We start from the raw sequence: 17,997 nt of genomic DNA, 5'->3' as shown, positions 1-17,997 counted from the left end.
GTCTATAGTGGTATATGACGTTATGACCTGCCGTTGGAAGGTACGGCATATTACACACCTTCGGTTATGATTGATCTACAGTTACCATAGCAATAAGCGGCATGTGAATTCAGAACTAAAGTGTGTTATCAATATGATTCCTTTTACAAAGTTAAGGTGTGTATGCCCCTCCGTCTAGCATCTCTAAGCCATTCAATGGCCTATACCCGTTATCAAATACACTTTGGCACTCATACGGTATTCGTTACTGTACATGGTACCAATGGATAATTCCAAGGTTATCTTGGTTGATGTTCTTCAGCTGCTCCCTTTTGTGGAGGAGCGCCTACTAGGGAAGCATGGTAACCTATCGGACACTCTGGAGTTGATGAATATTCGACAGGTGAGTTTTCAGTGTGTATTGATATACATTGCTTCGTAGTCCATTCAAATGCTAGAGTCTATGATTAAGAGATGCGGTACTGCGGTTAATGCAGAAGGTTAGTTTCCGGCCCCGTTGATATCGTTACTGTGGTAGAGCTCTCGGGTATAATAAAACGCATACGCGTGGCTAAGGATACAGTTGAACATCTGTATACGAGGAGTTCTGTGCGTAGGAACGAATCGCTTTACCGCGATGAACTGCTGCTATCCAGCGACACATCAAGACCCGAGCCGGCAGTTATAGACTACGGGCGCCCGGTTAACATGACTAATGATGAGTTTGATGCGTTGATTGATGAGTGGGCTGAGGACAGAGACAGTGCTACAGCTGGAGCTAGATTAAGAAAGAAACGTGATACAGGATCAGATGAAGCACAGGAACAGATTCGTAGCGACCTTGTTAAATTAGCAGATACCATGAAGTCGAAAGCGCTCTGGTACCGCGACATTTTAGTAAAAGATAATGAAGCGCTGTCAAAATACACAGAGCAGCAGGGGAAGCAACTGGATACCGTAGCCCAAGTGGCAGCCGAGGCATCTAAACTCGTCAAGACCACGAAGCTGACGCTGAAACAATCGCTTTTCATGATCGCAACATCGTTCGCACTGATTGTGTTCACGTTGCTGATATTCATCATCACATGATCCAGTAACACAAGTGAGCTGTAGAATTATCAGTGCTCCATGACGGTGGACATTAATTTTATATTTATAACCGAACAGTGCCACGGCAAAAGAATGAAGTCAGTGCCCCTTTAGAACACACGTATAATAGAAAATAGTTAAAATAATGATACTATAGTTATTCTATATGTCTTCGTGAACGCTCCATTTATGAAATCAGAAAGACACGGCTTCTAAAGTATATAACACAGCAGAAATAAAACCTGTATTAATAACACCTGGAAACAACATATTTCTATAGAACAACTCCTACTTTATAGATACAATAAAATGCAAATTGTGTGTCACGATAACCTGAGCAGCGTGAGGCTACTTGGAGGCTCCTAGGGCTGATATTGGATGGCGGGTGTGATCAGCACCAATTTATGGAACATTTTTATCAAAAACGATTGGTCTAAAGTTCGTGCGTGGGTATACATTAGGGTACAAAGATCTGTACCGTTGTGAACACGGGTTTGCATAACACCGTTGGCAAGCTCCTCGCCAAAGACACCCTAGGCATGGCTATGCGCCAAGATTTTGTTATATAGGATCTAGCTAAAATATAAACATGGTTTACTGTATATTTAGGAGCGCTTTTCATCTACGCAATGGCACAGCTTTGCGCCACTTCTACAGGAGTTCTAATGCCACTATAGACTACAAATACCCTGCTGAGATTCATCTAACAAGGCGTTTAACTAGTACTCTATGTGGGCAACCACCAACCAGAGGTGACGGCTCAACTGCCAAATCTACTGCGCCTGAGGTGGATGCCGCGGCGCCTCCATACATTGTAGACGATGGCAAAGTATTCAAGCAGGGTAAGTACCCTGGATTAGGACTACCTAAAGCTGTGGGTCAACCGGAAGATTTACCATCTATTGAGTTTGGCAAGCCAACTGGTATGTACAACTTCGTGCGTCATCAACATGGTGACCCACGTGGCCACCTACAATCTGATGGACGCTACCGTCCCTCTTACGCGGCTGATAGTTTCCATTGGTTCGATGCCTATACCGACGTGCCTAAGCAGCAATTTACCATCGTGAACGGGGAGACTATGATAGTTGGAAAGGAAACGCGCCCTATGGAAGAACTGTTCGGTGTAGAGCAGACGAACATTCCTTTCTACGCTAGGCGCCGTGTCAAAGTTTGGGGTAACCACAACCTAATCTTAACCGCGGAGTTCTGCTTCTTCTGGATACCTACTCTCATCATTATGGGTTTGGCTGTACCGTGCTACACCATGATTTACATGATGGACGAAGCCGTGTCAACTTCTATGACAGTGAAAGTAATTGGGCACCAATGGTACTGGGTATACGAAGTGGAATCTCCACCTGTGCTGGAGACAGAGGCTGAGGAGGCGGATGATGAGTAATTGCCATTAACGCGTTCAACATGGGTGATGAATCCACACCTATACATTACATGTGAATTCTAGACTATAACGTAATCTAGAAGGTCAAGATGACCCGTTTTACACATCCTTCAATATGTGTACGTGGTTGTCGACGTTGCACATTACAAAACAACACACATGCGGTGATTCGCCGACTGGCATGATCCATGCTCACAGTTCAACATGTTACAACTATAAATATATCATTCTTAGTAACAAGACAGGCGCTGAGCCTGCAATTGGGCAGTGAAACACCCCATCATAGATCAGCGGTGGTGTGCCGACTCTCATGCCAGGAAGAATAATACCATTAGTACATATATGTGTCTCGCATGTTCTCTAGGCATAGTACGCATGCTGTGAATATTGAATGTGTAACGGAAGAGTCGAAGTGGGACTCTGTACCATGCGTCTAGAAGCACTTGGCGAAGGACGCTAATGATTCTCTGAGCTCAGATGCACTTTACGGTGAGCTCCACAATCTATTTACTGTAACATAGGAGCATACACATAGCTAATGAGTTCGTAAGTATTATAAATATATACCATTCTTTACCTACTGACCGCGTTGTTCACTGAGGGTTATTTTAACAGGGGAAACTCCTAACCTAGTGGATATTATTCAAAAGGAATATGGCGGTCACACGTATCCGTCGAGCCGCCGATGGTGGTGTGGCGCAAGCCGTGGCTTCGGTAAAGGAGCACCAAAAATTCAAGAAGATGTTGATGTTCGGTATGAGGTCGCTATCGGACTTCTGTAATCCGCAGTTGCAGTTGTATGTAGAAAATGCACTTGATGCGCTCAACAGGAACGTACTGCCAAGTTTGGTGACTGCGTTGTCTAACTTTGGTGATGACGAAGATATCATCTTTTCATGCAGTCAAATCCTACAGGCTATGGCTTGTGGGTGTGTAGAAGAAGCTGAAAACCAGGAAATATCACAAAAGTTTGCCAAGGACGGTGGTATTACTGCTGTTGAGCTTATTTTAAACCAATGCCCACAGGACGACGTAGTGCTGGCATACTGCTACACAGTGTTAGAGTGCCTTGGGAAAATACAGCGCCTACCTGATGGAGGTGCAGGTCTTGCTGGCACCATTTGCAAATCTGTGAATGGAGCACCTTCCATGGGAGCTGATGTAGCAGTTAAGGCACTTGCATGCTTATCGTCCATATGCGCCACGTCTTCAGGCCCTGCTAAAATGAAGCAGCACAATGGCATCAACGTCATGCTTCAATTGTGTTTAGCCCTGCCTTCTGAAAAGTCGAAGGTGGCCAGCGTAGAAAGCGCAATGAAGGCCGGTGCATCCCTGGCTAAAGCCGGTATACTAGACAAGACATGCCTCGACCCAGTTATCCGCGTCATTGAAAAGTACAAAACATCCAAAGCAGTGGTGGGATATGGCAGTGATATTGTTAAGTCCGTCGTTAGCACTGCAGCACTGAAACAAAGTCTAAACGATATACAAAAATGCCAAGCAGGGACCCCTGAACACCAGGCTGCCGTAGATACCCTGCGTTCGCTATCGTACATCTCGTCAGTGGGTGAGCAGTTGGCCAAGGATGGAGCATTGGGTCTGATTGTGGACTTGGTGAAAAATGCCACTGCACAGTTGGAAACGCATGCCGAAGTCATGCTCAGTGTGATTGCTGGTGCTGCGCGCATCCTAGGTACTGTTGCCGTCACGAAGTCCTACTGCGACGAAGTGGTCCAGAAGGGTGGTGTTGACAACCTGGTCGCAGCATTGCCGCTGTGCACCAGTGATGGAGCTTGTGTAGCAAGTATCGCCGATGCTCTGGCGCAACTGCTTCAGTCAGGGCCAGATGCATTCATAAAAACAGATGCCGTGGCAACATCACTCCCAATATTGTACCAGATGGCTGATCAGGAAAATGTTGCAATATCAATGCTGGGATTCGTATCCGCAGCGTCTCAACAAAGTGAGTTGCAGCCTGCCTTTGTGGCCAACAAGGTAGTTGAGATTCTGTGCACATGCAGCCAGTACCACCTCGAGAGCCTGGCTATACACATGAACATTATGCACGTGTTCAACCGGTTCTCAAGCCACGTTACCGATCTTAGTGTGGTATATGAATACGGAGGCCTCCAGGGTATCGCAGCTTCCATGTCAGCACACTACAAGGACGATAAGTACTGCCTAGAGGTACTTAAGCTCCTGCTTACCTTCACATGTACACCGGGATCGGATCAGTACATGAAAACTGGTGACACCCTGATCATTGACACTATCCTGGAACTTATGCTAGAGCATCAGAAGAATGATGCTGTAAACGGTGCTGCTATGAAGGTACTAGAGCTTCTGGCAACGGAAGATGATGTCCGCCGTACAATGAAGGACCTTAGCCGTGCACTCCAAGTATCCAAGGAGGACGTAGATGGTGCCTACAGTAAAATTGCTGCCGTTACCGGTTTGGCACGCATCGCAAGGCTAAGGCCAATCATCGTCAAATCGGACATGTTAAAGGAAATTATGCAGACTGTTAGTACGTGGGTAGAAGGGTCCAACTTCACAGGGCGTTCCAAGCTCACCAAAGCTGCAATGCAATGTGCACAGGCCACTGTAGAGGACGCTGCACAGTGTGAAAACACTATATCTATGATTTGTGACTTGGCTTGTATGCCTCAAGTCAGGCGCGTCATTGATCTTGAAGGAGGTGAGGACAACTTCTTGTTGCACTGTACCGGGGCACTGGCACATTTATGCTCAGTAGATCGTGGATACAGCAGTGAGCAGTGCAAGGCAGTCGTTGAACACATTAACCGTGTAATGAGGAAACACATGGACATCAAGAATGCCGAAACGCAGTGCATCGATGCTCTGAGCCACTTCCTGCAAGTAACAGGCAACGACGGTATGGACGCTCTGCTCTCGACGAACACCATAGTAGCGGTCGTAGGATACCTCAGCAAGATTCCAATGTACCTGCCATGCCAAATTGTCGGTGTAGGATTCCTGCTGGCGTGCGCCAAAATGGATTACAGAGCGCTCGAGTGCCTGAAACAATGTAATACATACCAGCTCCTACGTGCCCTTAATCGTACTCACAAGAAGTCACGCAAGCTAAAGACCATGGTCGGTGAATTGCTGAGCATGATCATGCCACCCGATGCGTTCGAGGCGGAGTTGATACAGCTGTTGGCTGACTTGGAGAAGGGTATGGAGGTCAATGATATCCTGGCAGTCCACACTGCCCTGTCGTCCATCAACCAACTTTTGGTCAGCAACGAGTGCATCCGCATTGCGGTACGCCTACATGTGCCTGAAATATTGGTTAAGGTGTGCGATTGGACATCCAAGAGCAAGGCTTTGGCAGACAAGGTACAGATTGTCGAGCCTGATGATGTCGCTGGCAAGGATCTCATCGACTCTATCAACCTTGAAATTGCTCAATCCATCTACAACATGGGCCAGAACCGTAGCGGTCTCATTGCAATGACCAAGTTGGGCACATATGCTACGGCATTGAAGGTATGGGAGTCTGTCCAGGGCCCTGTGACACCCATCCTGGAGGATGAGGCATGTGCATCCTTGGATGCAATGACCCAGCTCTTTGTACACGACATGGCGAATGTAGATGCCGCGCTCAAGAATGATGTTCTGTCGAAGGTCTGCAGGGGATTTACTTTATTCCAGTCGTCACCTAACGTCATTCGTAGTATATGCAGGTGCTTGGCTGCCATGTGTACCACGGACGCTCGTGCTAAGGCCCTGGTTGAAAGCCCAGAGTTCAACAAGCTCACTGCTATGTTGGTGCAGTTACTCGATGGTGATGAGAACGTTTCCCTGGGTTCTGTCAAGGCTATCGCGGAATTGCTCAAGTGCAATAACAAGTTGGTGATCGACCACTTTGCGAAGAAGACCAACCTGGTGTCTGGATTGCTGCGCAACATTGAGATGTACCCAGAAAACTCCAAGCTGGTCGCGCTATCAGCTACATGCTTGAACTACTTCGGCAAGGGTGTAGTGGCCGGGCGTAATGATATCCCAGCTGTCCTGACCAACATCACAAAGGCACTTAACGAAAACAAGAATGTGGCAACCACTGTTCTCCCAGTGCTCAAACTGCTACTCAACATGTGCACTCCAGAAACGAAGCAGGCATTGAAGAGCTCCGGTGTTATGGAGGTTGTTAGCGACGTCATGATGATCCACATCGATGACGAGGCTATCACTTCAGTGGGTGGTGAGCTCTTTGGTTACCTGGGTGCTGAGGCACAGATTCGCGCACTTATGCGCCAAGTCATCGAAGCTGTACAGATGCGCCAGGATACTATGGCACAGGAGGTCGATTCACTATGTACTCGCCTTGCGATGTTCCTCTTATCGCCATTGGAGAACCGTGCTGAGGCACTTGCCGATACTGAAGAGTTCCTAGGTGCCTTGAACACTTGCATGGCCTACTCCGCTGACAACAAGAACTTAATAGCAAACGCTACTCTTGTCTCACGTAGGCTTGGTGACGCAGTGTTTAATGACTTTGAGGACCAATTCGGTGCATGGGCCATTGCTAACTCAAGCAACCTCCAGCAGATCATTGCCATTTTGAACTCTGACTACGGTGCCAGCAACGTCAAGTTCTTGTGCCACGCATACCGCGTTTTTAGCTGTTGCGCGGTTAACGTCTATGTCACGGACATGATGCAGGCTGAGTGCCAAACTGTGATGCCGCGCACGATGGAGCTCTTGGAGCGTTACCGCAACAACCCAGATGTAGCCAATGCCATTCTAGACTTTTTAAGCAACCTGTCGAAATCACCAGCCACGGAGAACAACGCGGAACAATCTGGCTTGCGCCTATTTGTGGATGCTTGTAACCAACGCGGTACAGACCCATTGACGCTGCTCACTGACATCATGATCACCCACAAGCAGCTTGACAACTTGGTTATCCCAGCAATGCAGCTGATGGGTGACATTGTAGCCAGCGGTATGTTCGACAACTCGGCATCGGTTAAAGCAGCCCTTGCCGCGGCAGAGCGCATCTGCGTAGGTGCAGTCTCGGAGGAGCGCAAGTTGGCCTTCATGGACATGGTTTGCAAGATGCTTGGCAGCCTAGAGAAATCGGAGTGCCAGAGGGTAGTAGAGAACGTGGTCCAAATGCTCAAGGCAGGTGTCATTGCACGCAAGTCGCCTGATGTGCTAAAAGCATACGCACGTATACTAGCGGCCGCGGCTTCATGCGATATCGAGGGCAAGGACCTCATGCAACACCTCAACAAGATTGGCGCCATGAAGATGCTGGCGGAGTTGTTGGAGGACGGTTCTTTGGTAGACAAGAGCGCGCTCTTATCGGTATTCCAGTCATTGCAGAAATGCGTCAAGTCGTGCCCGGCTTGTGCAGTTCCGCTACTTAGGGAGGCGCTGCCCAAGATGCTTGTTAGCGGCGCTGATCTGATAACTAATGATTCGGAATGCAGCCATGGCTTCTGCGACATGCTGTTGGATGCTGTGGCCATAGAGGGCGTAGGACGTGTACTAGGTGGAATGGAACCACTGATGAACATGCTGCATAACCTCCAGATGAAAGCCAAGGAAAACGGTGATAAATCCCTCGGGGACAAGATATTGCAGATTCTTAAGGGTATTGCCAACGACCAGCCAAAGATACGTAACTGCCAGAGCATATACCTCATGCTCGAGGAACGTAAGAGTGAAGAGAAGACGCTGTCGATCGTCCAGGCAATGGAACTATGCGACGACGTTAACTTCGTCTTGCAAACCATGGCCAAGTACAACGAAAAGGTGCTGGCCTACGAAAGTGATGAGGGTAAAGATATTATATACGGTGGTATGGCGGTTGATCTGCTATTTTCACTTGAAGAAAATGCACAGTACCTTATGGACAATGGTGTCTTGGATGTCCTCATGGAGTCGTTGGCTAAGCAGAATCATTTGAATATCACCAATTCGCTCGCCAGCTCGCTGTGTACTGGTGCTATGAGGCCGAACGTTGTTGCCAAAATGCTGCCTCGCAAGGACTTCATGCCGGTAATCGGCGGCTACGTCAAGCGAGTTCACCAGGGTAAGGGCATGGTCATCCCACCAACGCCAGAGAACTCCGACAACATAGTGGAGGTTGTGCTTATTAACGCTATGCTCCTGGTAGAACGCACGGCAATTAACCGTCGCATATACCTAAACGCGGATGTTATCAACGTGTTGGTTGACATCTGGGATGCATACGACAAGCAGAAGTACACCATGTCGCGTCTTCTGCGTCAAACATTCCGTACACTACGTAAGATTGTTGCCGAGGCTCACGTCGACATTATGTTGAAGTGTAACATGGTTTCTCGTATCAAGAATATCTTGGCCACTTCGGAGGATTACAACCTTATTCCTGATGCGCTGTTCCTTGTGGGTAGCATGGCTGTGATCAAGCAGATTAAGACACAGATATGTGAAGTTGGTCTACTAGACGGTATTGTCCAATTGATGAACCGTCATGTAGGCAACCCCGATTCCCCCAATGCCATTATTACCAACACGTGTTTGGCGCTCGCCAACGCCTGTATCGGGCACAAGCAGGCTACTGACCGATTCATGCAACTCAAAGGTCCCGAGATTAACGTACGTATCCTACGTGACTACTCTGAGATACACGAAGTTACAAACGGTGCCAGTATCTTGCTATGTAACATGCTTTACAAAAACGATGCATTCAAGGATGTATACGGTAAACTCGGCGCTCCTGAAGCTTTAGTGCGTTGTTTACGCGCGTACGCAGGTTCCAACCAGGCCTACGCCATTCGTTGCATTGAGTCATTATTCAAGGCTATATCAAACCTTGCTCTCTATGCTGCCAACGTGACTCTGTTCCTGGATGCTGGCATTGAACAGAGTTTCTGCGCTTGGTTATCGAACCTCGACCCTTCATTCTCTGATGTGCAACTCAAGATCGGTCTCCAGACATTGTCTAACTTGGTGATGGAGAACAAGGAAGGTAACATGCGCAAATTCTCTGTGCTGTTGATGCCCGTTCTTCATGTCATGTCCCAGGAACGCCAGGACAGCAAGGTCGCATTGTTGCTATTTGATATCCTAAGCTCGCTTTGTCGTTCCGATGAAAACAGTGAGCTGTTTTTGCAGAACGGTGGTTGTGAACTTTGTATCCAAACCATGCGCCGTGTAAGTTACGATCTCGTGACTTTGACCCTGGGTATCAACCTTTTGGCAAGCCAGACGACTTCCCCAGCAGGTGTACAGAAACTACTGGAGCTCGATGTGTTCAGCCTACTCCTGGCTAACTTGACATTCGAGGAGTACACCCCCGAGCTTACTGATATATTGATAGCTACACTGCGTTGCTTGAGGAAGCTGGTAAACAGTCCCGAAATGGTATATCTCTTCTGCAGCCAGGACGGGCTTTCAACGGCTATTTCAGTATCACGCAAGACGCAACAGTCACCTGCCATTGTTATTGAATCCTTGCGTTTGATCTTGGGTATGCTTGCGTTAACCGAGACTAAGGAGGAGGGTGCCGCACCTGCTTGGGAGAATATTGGTATGGAGAAAGAGGACATCGAAAACCTACTCAACATCACCTTTGTGTGCGGTGGCAACGAGCAGGCACAGAAGATGATTCGTCTACAGAAGATTGTGTTCAGTGTCATTGGTTACTTTATGTCGCAAGGTTTGGGTAGTGAGGTCCTCATCATGAACAACTTCTCCTCGTTGGGTCATATCTACCTCACTAATTTCCCAGGTACTGTGGAGATGGTAGTGCTCATGACTGTTGTCCTCGAGAACACTTTTACCGTGCCAGCTGAGGTGCGTAACAACATCTTGACGAAGGAAATCATGAAGAAATATCGTGATGTCGCTTCGTCCCTTCCCAACAAGAAGCCTGAAGACAAGGCTCTTTACAACCGTTGCCATGCCTTGGTGACTGCATTGGCTTCATCTGAAAACAAGACTCTGGAGTCTACTGGCCACTTCAACTTTGAACTTAGTGGTTGGAATGTTGATCCTTACCCTCATGGCACCCACGATCTCCCGGAGGCGGTCAAGCAAGGGCTACGTACCGGTGGTCGTGTAAAGGGTTACATTCGCGATAACCCAAAGCGTGTTGGCATTCGCTGGCGCTCAAGCCAGGATTTGAACTACCTGGAATGGGGACCGGAGGAGGAAGATTACCCATACCGTATTGCAGTTCGTCGTATCCGCAACATTGCTCGTGGTCTACGCCACCCTATCCTGGAGGCTGCCAACGCAAAGGAGCCTCGCAAGGTCACCAACAACACTTGCTTCTGCATTATGGGATCGGCTACTGAAGACTTCCCAGATGGATTTGCATTGCCCATCAAGTGCAAGAACATCAAGGAGCGCGACGCTGTCGTTGAGCTCTTAGTTCAGTGGCGTGAAGCCGCTACATACAACTATTGATACCATACTGTACATTCGTTCTATTAATTATGTAAAATATATACGTTTATGGCAAGTGCAATTTTGATACTTCGTTGTGCTCAACCGGGAATGTATCATCCGTTATATGAATCATACGATCAAACCCTTCGCTCTCTTTAGGTGGTTCTAAACGCTTGTAATACCTGTAGATAGAGTCTAGTGACGGTAAGCGCTGAGGCGATAACTTCATGATCTGCATGGAATTAATGCTTAAGTAACCACATGCTTACCTTGCGATATCTGTGGAAATGAATTGCGAAATCGCTACTGACGTCTAAATATATCACGGTGCATTTGACACCATGATTTCGAGCCAGTGAAATATAAGGTTCCCGATCACTTTCAAGTGCATTGCAACTGTCTATAACGACTTTATCCTTCCGTTGTAGACACTTTGATGCCTCATCCAAACAGGCTTCTGCGCTTTTATAAGCACTATCGCTTATACGAATGAAATCTTGTAGATGCTTTTCACAGAGAAATGTCTTGCCACAAGATGGCGGGCCTACAAGGATAACCAGACCATCCCGTATATCTATATCGATAGGACTCTTACCAATCAGTTTCGGATCAAAGTCTAACGTAAGCTCTATTCTAGGCAACTTTGCAAAATATCCCTCTGGTGTATAAAATTGTAGTCCGTTGTTTAAAGCGAATTTGTAATCGCAATCTGAAAAATCAACCTCGAACTTAGAATTGATAGAAGAAGCAGCTGTGTTTGCGATAATGGCGTTCGCATCAACTCTTCTATACTTAGATCCAATTTTATTCATATAACATCTATCGCTGAAGTCTTCAGCCTTTAACAGTGCCAATATACGTTCGCTATTAGCATCAAGAACTTCCTTAGGCCATCGCCTTCCTGCAGCATCTCCCACGTAGAATGAATCCGCCCGGTTAACCTTGATGGAGTCATTTAGATGGGTCTCATAGAACTCCAGCATACCACACGTTGGCTTACGGCAAAGATCCCTTTTAAATGCAAGCATAATGTAAAGTGGAACGTCAAGCTTCTCCAAAAGTATTTGAATGCGATCTAGTGAAAGTCAAATCATTGTATAATATGCATACCGAATATTAACCTTGAGACTTCAGGACGGTCAAACAGTTGACTTTGATTGGAACATACAACGATAGATCTCCTGAAAACCATATAATGATATAATGTTAAAGAATATAATTGTGTTCTGTAATATATTCCATGAACTATATACCATAGAAGTATGCAAATGAAAAGGACATACATTTTAGTACCACATCGATCAATAATCGACCACTAGCTAACCTACCCATTTGAGATCTCCTCTAGTAGCATTTCCCTTACGTTAGGGTTGTACAAAATAAGGTCGTTGGCAACAGCTGGCTTGTTAATCCAAGGTTTGTTACCCTTAACAAGCTCTCCGATAATAGTACTCGGCGTAAGCATCAGCGTGTTGTCCATGTCAAACATTGCTAGACGATCCGAAGGCTTCGGATCACCATAGCGTTGGTATAAAATAGTACCATGCTATATGTATATGTAATATATATAGGAAGACATACCTGCCTCCATTGAGGAGGGAATTGGGTGTATTCCTGGGCCATTGTAAATATAATATACGGTTAGAAGATACTATATATGCAAACAGATTGTTGCTGTGTTGTACGTGTCATAATATGGCGTATAAAAGCCTCTATATTCGCCTATTATTGTGAACCGTATTATCCATAGCCGCGTTGGAACCACATAATCTAGCTTTTATTACGTTTATAATCATTCACAACTGCATTATAAACCTATAATATATAGATGTGTAGGAATATTTATCTCGACTGTTCATACTATATGCCTTTTGCACTGGCACAACACACAAGAATCTCAAATGGCCGTCCATAGTTTAACGTACTGAATACATATCATATATAAAAAGATGTCATTTTATTACATAGATTAATATAATTTACTAATGTACCTGATTGTTTTTATGCAGACAACGTATTATGTTTACACCCAAAATATATGTTGTCCAGGGCATTTTATTCTCTAAATAAACAATAATGATGTTGGAAGGTTGCTAATGTATTGTATCTGTTGCGTTTGTTAATCTTTATTTAACAAGATGGCACAGATGGAAGACATTCTAAAAGATCCTGATGCAATAGATGCCTGCAGGCACCTTCTACATTGTTATAATAACGATCTAGGCGTAGATGTGTTAAAGGAAATGCCGGACATAAAGACGGCATCAGCTTCTTTTCTATCGCAAATTGCTGGTAAACCTGCTGAACAAGTTACAGATACACTCGAGAACCTCAACCATGCAGGGCTGATTGTTAAGGCCTTACGTCATAAAGCTGTGCTAAATAATACTAGTGATATAATTCAGAGCGTTGGAGAAGTCAACGAACTAATGGATAATTTGGATGAGGTGACGGAATCTGTTGCCGAGTTGAGGCAAAGTATCGATACTCGTTATGGAAGTTCCATCATACTGTACAAGGAGTTGGATGATGACATAAAAAAGCTTGAACGCATAAGTGCAGTACAGTCGTACGTAATTGATTGCATTGAAGTGCTAAACAGTATATCTGCCTTAAAATTGGAGATCCAGAATTTGGGCACTTCACTGTCAGACTTTGTTTCACTCCTAAACACGGCACATAAACTATCAGAGGTGCTTATTGAAATAGATGGCATGCAACACAACGATATGCGAGATTTTATATATAAACACTCTAATCAACTCAAAAGCGATATAGTGAACCTGACATATGATGGTGGTATAGGCAATCTGGTAAAACGCGCTGAAGCATCTGGTAGCGATCAGGGACTTTTAAACGTTATCACAGTATGCCATCTCATATTCAGAGAATTGGGAGTTGCTCCAGAATGTTCATTGCGTTTGGTTGACGAAATGGTTGCATCTACGGGGAGATGTATAGATATGCATCAACTTATGAACGCTGACTCATGTGATAACATGTGGCAGCAGTTTTTCATCTCACAATTCGCAGAGTTCATGGCAAAGTACAAAAAATGTCTTATAGCACTCTACACGTTTTGTAGATCTGTAAATTTCCGTGTCAGTGAACACTTGGAAAAGAATGAGCAGCATCTTTTAACCGATTGTCCTACACTATCGCAAACAACACATTTTGTACACAACCCTTTTGAACTGTATGCAGCATGTGAACTATATGCGAAACGCTCCTTGGGTATAATACAAACTGTACTCAATCACCTAGAATCGCAGTCATCGTCATCTGATCTTTCTGATGTTGTAATGCTGGCTCCACAGCTAATAACCATGGGTGAATGTACCCATGCCGATTTGAAGCATGTAAAAATTCATTTTAATCTTCATGGGCATTACTTCAGGGCCATTTGCGAAAAGTACGCAAAGGAATTTATGACCAAAGCGGCCGAGTGTATATTACCTGAGTCTAAGACAGCTTTTCTTGGTTGCTACAGGCTACTAAAACAGAATGATGTCAACAATATGAAGGAATTGTCACCTGAACGTGAGTTACATGTTGCATCCTCTCTGGTGCGCACTTTGCCTACCAACGACAATCTGGCACAAATGATCTATGAGTTTTTGGATAAATCACGCTGCTGCGATACATTGCACCAACATGTGCTCCAAATTGCTAATTCTGCCGTACACAATATACTGAATGGTGCCAAGGTAGCCTCTACTAACTCAGGACATAGGCTAATGCTTAGTGATGGAGGGAGTAAAATTGCTCTGAGGAAGCCTAATGATATGCAGAATGTTAACATTCGCTTATATCAGTATTTGACGTCGTTAGTAAACATCCTTGAACCTTGTATGACAAGGTCATCTGACCAAGAATCGCAATTGTTTCATACCCTCCAAGAATGTAAAACTGTAGAATTAATAGACCACTGGGCTGACGATGTTGGAGAAACATTATGGCATACAGTGTCATATATCAGTTCGGGTGGATGTCAAGAATTTGGATGGTTTGTACATCAGGTCCTGACAGCTGCACAGCATATGGTCAAAATATGCAAGTTCCTACGAGAAAACTATTTTAACCATTTACCAACTGAAGGGCGCATGAAGATATTTAAACGGTTGTCAACTTATGCAATTTCAGCCTTTGTAATCTATTCGATCACAGTATGGCCCCTGGAGGAGGATGACAAAATGTCACTACTAGGAGTTATGACCGACCTAGAGATGGAATTAGCTGAAATATCAAATGAGTCGCTTCACAAAACTGAATCTGACTATCTCCTGGCATTCAGGAGGCTGCTATATCTAGGGGATGAATTGTTCGATATGATTAAAACGACAGATTTTCAATCGCATGCTTGTTTATGGCTACCGTTGGATGTGATAGCATTGCATCTTGTTACTCGTATAGTAAATGATGTGGATATTCCACCAGCTCTGCGTGAAGAAGTAATGCAGTTACCATTGCACAAGTTCATGGGTGAACCAAACATTCATGCAATGTTGTCTAGATTCCACACGTCAATGCTCAAATATAAGAATGGAATTGCTAATTCATCAAGTTTAGGTAAGAAACTGGGTGAGTACTTGGGTAAGTTTAAGATGCTGGAATCTGTTTTCGGGCAAAGATTGGAAGATACGTTTGCTTTCCTTTCTTCACATTGACGTTTGATACTCTGTTTCCTAGCAACACTAATATCATTAAAAGTTATTCGTATTACATCATTACCACGTATATAGCCGTTCATCACATGCATCCTGTTATCTGGGGACGGTGCTACCTGGTTATAAATAACTTTAGGAAGCCACCTCATTTACCATATAACGATACAAAACAAATCTGCCATACATAGTTTTCGATAGGACAACTACGTGCCATCACTGGAAACTATCCAACTGCTGAACGTAGTTCTCAACACCATAGTCACCAACCTAGAGATTTGTTACTCTAGGCTCTAGTGATTACATCGCATAGTTCCTTTTACTAATATATACTTGACGCCGTTTATATTGAATCTATAACAAAAAGTATAGAATCATAGATACATTACAAGATGAATGCTTTTGGAAAGGTAACCAAATTTGTGGTGGCTGCTTTTGCCGTTACAGCTTGTATGACAAGCTATGCCGTTGCCAATGAAGGCGAAACAGATCCCATGGCAGTAGATGCTACCGTTGAAGAGAATCAACCAGATGCTACTAATGAAGGTAATTCACCTGATGCTACTGTTGACGGCAACCAACCCGACGCTACTGTTGACGGCAACCAACCCGATGCTACTGTTGACGGCAACCAACCAGATGCTAGTCTTTATGAATACAAACACGAAGTAATTGTAGAACCTCCATATGAAGGCAAGATACATGTACATCTATTGAGCACAATACCTAGTTCTAAATTCCTTTCACGTGAGGATAGAAGCATAAACATGGAAGCTGTGGAAACTCGTATGAAAGCAATTGTCGAAAGAATTGTAAACTATGAGCCAAAGAAAAAATGGGAACTTGATTGCAAGAATATTGTAGCATGCTTCAAAAAAGGCAACGATATCAAGGGTACTGTAGAAGGCCCAACCAGTGAGAGTGATATCAGGGATATTGTAGAAAGCTCAACATGTGACAGTGATACGAAGGATGCTGTAGAATATTCAATAAGTGACAGTGATTGCAAGGATATTGTAGCATGTCTGAAGAGTGGAAGACCTATTGAATTGCCAGAAGACGTTGCTCAAGATCTTGGCAATTTAGAATCAGGCCCACTGCCCAAAACACTAATTCAACAATTGGCGGAATCATTGGCACATGATTTGATGCGAAGGAAATTCGGAAGGATGCCACATGCACCAACGATTATATTCCAGAATCCCAGGTCAATTTGGCAAAAGAAGTATAAAAACATAAAGAATTATGTCATTGAAGCACTAAAAACGCCTAAAGTCCTTGAGGTATGATTAAATGGGAAAGGCCATAATACAGCATATACATGCTGTGATGATAAATGAAAAAGGTCACAACGCACAATATTGTGGCTTTAATCTATTTTAAACAAGCAATTGAACTTTTGCTACGTAGTTTTAATTACCTTATAGACGTAGTGGCTTCCATCCTTGATATTGCAATTTGATATACAGAGATACACGTATCACGTAGTTGATTATCACCATGAGATATTCATTAATGCTTTATTTCAATTTCCCAAATGCTAATTTGTAACTACTTATAGTTGCATGTCTGCGTTGTTATATGTTAATATACATATTTCTTTCAAGTGCTTATGCTTTGCTATTGCCATATCATAATGACCCGACATTTAATTTCAGGAATATAGGAAATTCCTATTAGGGGCCACTTGGGCAAAAAAGGTGATATTTACCACTTTCTGTATCCATATCCTGTATTATCTATTCATACAATTTCAATAATTTCGGGAGTTGACCATTCATACCGTTAAATGGAAAATGAATCACCAGTGATACATCTTATTAGAACCCGATATGGTTGACAAAGCGGAGATTAAGTTATTCAGAATTTAAAATAGTGTACTACTTGATACATAGATGTAGACAAGGGGCTAACATTGTTTACTTTATCGACGGACCGTTGATTTTTTAGTACTATTGTATACCACCTCACGTTTTGATGGATAACCTTTGTTAACAATACTATAGAATCAGGACCATGTTTCTTCAATTCTATATTGGCCTGTCTAATTTAATTATAGGGAACATTAAGATATCACTAAATAACATTGTGCTTTTAACGTTAATATGATTAATAGCGTTTAAATATAATAAGGTTGTGATACAAATGTTAGCATTTATTCCCACTAATATAACCATAAACGATAGATAATACGCGTTTCGCAAATAACTTTATAGCTCTAGAGTTTCCGATATCAGAGTAGTACCATTGATAGCTGTATAAATAGACTATTCTATACACCCAGATTGAAAAAGCAGCACCAGATAAATCGTTAACGGATGCGCCATTCCATCTGCTGTCAACCGTCAACTTATGTGCTAAAATGGTATGGGCAGACGCCTACAAGCGTCATTTGGATGATATGGAATATTTATCAGGGTATGAAAACCCGTATGAATCAACAATCGGAGA

General features: G+C 44.1%; 6 protein-coding genes across 6 annotated transcripts; 5 read left to right on the top strand and 1 right to left on the bottom strand.

Annotated features, from left to right (window-relative positions):
* Nucleotides 1-115: 115 nt before the first annotated feature.
* BBOV_IV000720 (putative integral membrane protein) lies at nucleotides 116-1,186 on the top strand. Its single transcript, XM_001609188.1, has 3 exons — nucleotides 116-382; nucleotides 422-479; nucleotides 518-1,186. Exons 1-3 carry the CDS (start codon nucleotides 254-256, stop codon nucleotides 1,066-1,068), a joined length of 738 nt encoding a protein of 245 aa, XP_001609238.1. The 5' UTR covers nucleotides 116-253; the 3' UTR covers nucleotides 1,069-1,186.
* A 302-nt stretch (nucleotides 1,187-1,488) lies between these two features.
* On the top strand, nucleotides 1,489-2,705 carry BBOV_IV000710 (putative cytochrome c oxidase subunit 2a). Its single transcript, XM_001609187.1, has one exon. It carries the CDS (start codon nucleotides 1,658-1,660, stop codon nucleotides 2,468-2,470), a length of 813 nt encoding a protein of 270 aa, XP_001609237.1. The 5' UTR covers nucleotides 1,489-1,657; the 3' UTR covers nucleotides 2,471-2,705.
* A 339-nt stretch (nucleotides 2,706-3,044) lies between these two features.
* Nucleotides 3,045-10,910, top strand: BBOV_IV000700 (uncharacterized protein). Its single transcript, XM_001609186.2, has one exon. It carries the CDS (start codon nucleotides 3,125-3,127, stop codon nucleotides 10,898-10,900), a length of 7,776 nt encoding a protein of 2,591 aa, XP_001609236.1. The 5' UTR covers nucleotides 3,045-3,124; the 3' UTR covers nucleotides 10,901-10,910.
* A 34-nt stretch (nucleotides 10,911-10,944) lies between these two features.
* On the bottom strand, nucleotides 10,945-12,666 carry BBOV_IV000690 (Polynucleotide kinase 3 phosphatase family protein). Its single transcript, XM_001609185.2, has 5 exons — nucleotides 12,464-12,666; nucleotides 12,211-12,428; nucleotides 11,993-12,063; nucleotides 11,152-11,957; nucleotides 10,945-11,114 (listed from the first exon to the last, which is right to left on the bottom strand). The coding sequence occupies exons 1-5, from the start codon at nucleotides 12,503-12,505 to the stop codon at nucleotides 10,947-10,949; spliced, it is 1,305 nt and encodes a 434-aa protein (XP_001609235.1). The 5' UTR covers nucleotides 12,506-12,666; the 3' UTR covers nucleotides 10,945-10,946.
* Nucleotides 12,667-12,916: 250 nt separating this feature from the next.
* On the top strand, nucleotides 12,917-15,595 carry BBOV_IV000680 (uncharacterized protein). Its single transcript, XM_001609184.2, has one exon. It carries the CDS (start codon nucleotides 13,021-13,023, stop codon nucleotides 15,547-15,549), a length of 2,529 nt encoding a protein of 842 aa, XP_001609234.1. The 5' UTR covers nucleotides 12,917-13,020; the 3' UTR covers nucleotides 15,550-15,595.
* A 297-nt stretch (nucleotides 15,596-15,892) lies between these two features.
* On the top strand, nucleotides 15,893-16,887 carry BBOV_IV000670 (uncharacterized protein). Its single transcript, XM_001609183.2, has one exon. The coding sequence runs from the start codon at nucleotides 15,939-15,941 to the stop codon at nucleotides 16,833-16,835; it is 897 nt and encodes a 298-aa protein (XP_001609233.1). The 5' UTR covers nucleotides 15,893-15,938; the 3' UTR covers nucleotides 16,836-16,887.
* The last annotated feature ends 1,110 nt before the right edge of the window (nucleotides 16,888-17,997 follow it).

This window comes from Babesia bovis (genome assembly GCF_000165395.2).
Source record: "Babesia bovis T2Bo chromosome 4 map unlocalized Chr4_2, whole genome shotgun sequence".
NCBI lineage: Eukaryota > Apicomplexa > Aconoidasida > Piroplasmida > Babesiidae > Babesia > Babesia bovis.
The sequence above is the reverse complement of the archived record's forward strand: the minus strand, read 5'-3'. Positions and strand labels throughout refer to the sequence as shown.

What these genes read in the sequence shown, in the direction of transcription:
- BBOV_IV000720 (XM_001609188.1), top strand. Translation starts at nt 254, where the DNA reads ATGGTACCAATGGATAATTCCAAGGTTATCTTGGTTGATGTTCTTCAG. An exon ending in AGTTGATGAATATTCGACAG is followed by an intron (nt 383 to 421) that starts GTGAGTTTTCAG and finishes ATTGCTTCGTAG; the next exon opens with TCCATTCAAATGCTAGAGTC. An exon ending in TACTGCGGTTAATGCAGAAG is followed by an intron (nt 480 to 517) that starts GTTAGTTTCCGG and finishes TTACTGTGGTAG; the next exon opens with AGCTCTCGGGTATAATAAAA.
- BBOV_IV000710 (XM_001609187.1), top strand. Translation starts at nt 1,658, where the DNA reads ATGGTTTACTGTATATTTAGGAGCGCTTTTCATCTACGCAATGGCACA.
- BBOV_IV000700 (XM_001609186.2), top strand. Translation starts at nt 3,125, where the DNA reads ATGGCGGTCACACGTATCCGTCGAGCCGCCGATGGTGGTGTGGCGCAA.
- BBOV_IV000690 (XM_001609185.2), bottom strand. Translation starts at nt 12,505, where the DNA reads ATGGCCCAGGAATACACCCAATTCCCTCCTCAATGGAGGCAG. An exon ending in TCCCTCCTCAATGGAGGCAG is followed by an intron (nt 12,429 to 12,463) that starts GTATGTCTTCCT and finishes ATATACATATAG; the next exon opens with CATGGTACTATTTTATACCA. An exon ending in CTAGAGGAGATCTCAAATGG is followed by an intron (nt 12,064 to 12,210) that starts GTAGGTTAGCTA and finishes TATGGTTTTCAG; the next exon opens with GAGATCTATCGTTGTATGTT.
- BBOV_IV000680 (XM_001609184.2), top strand. Translation starts at nt 13,021, where the DNA reads ATGGCACAGATGGAAGACATTCTAAAAGATCCTGATGCAATAGATGCC.
- BBOV_IV000670 (XM_001609183.2), top strand. Translation starts at nt 15,939, where the DNA reads ATGAATGCTTTTGGAAAGGTAACCAAATTTGTGGTGGCTGCTTTTGCC.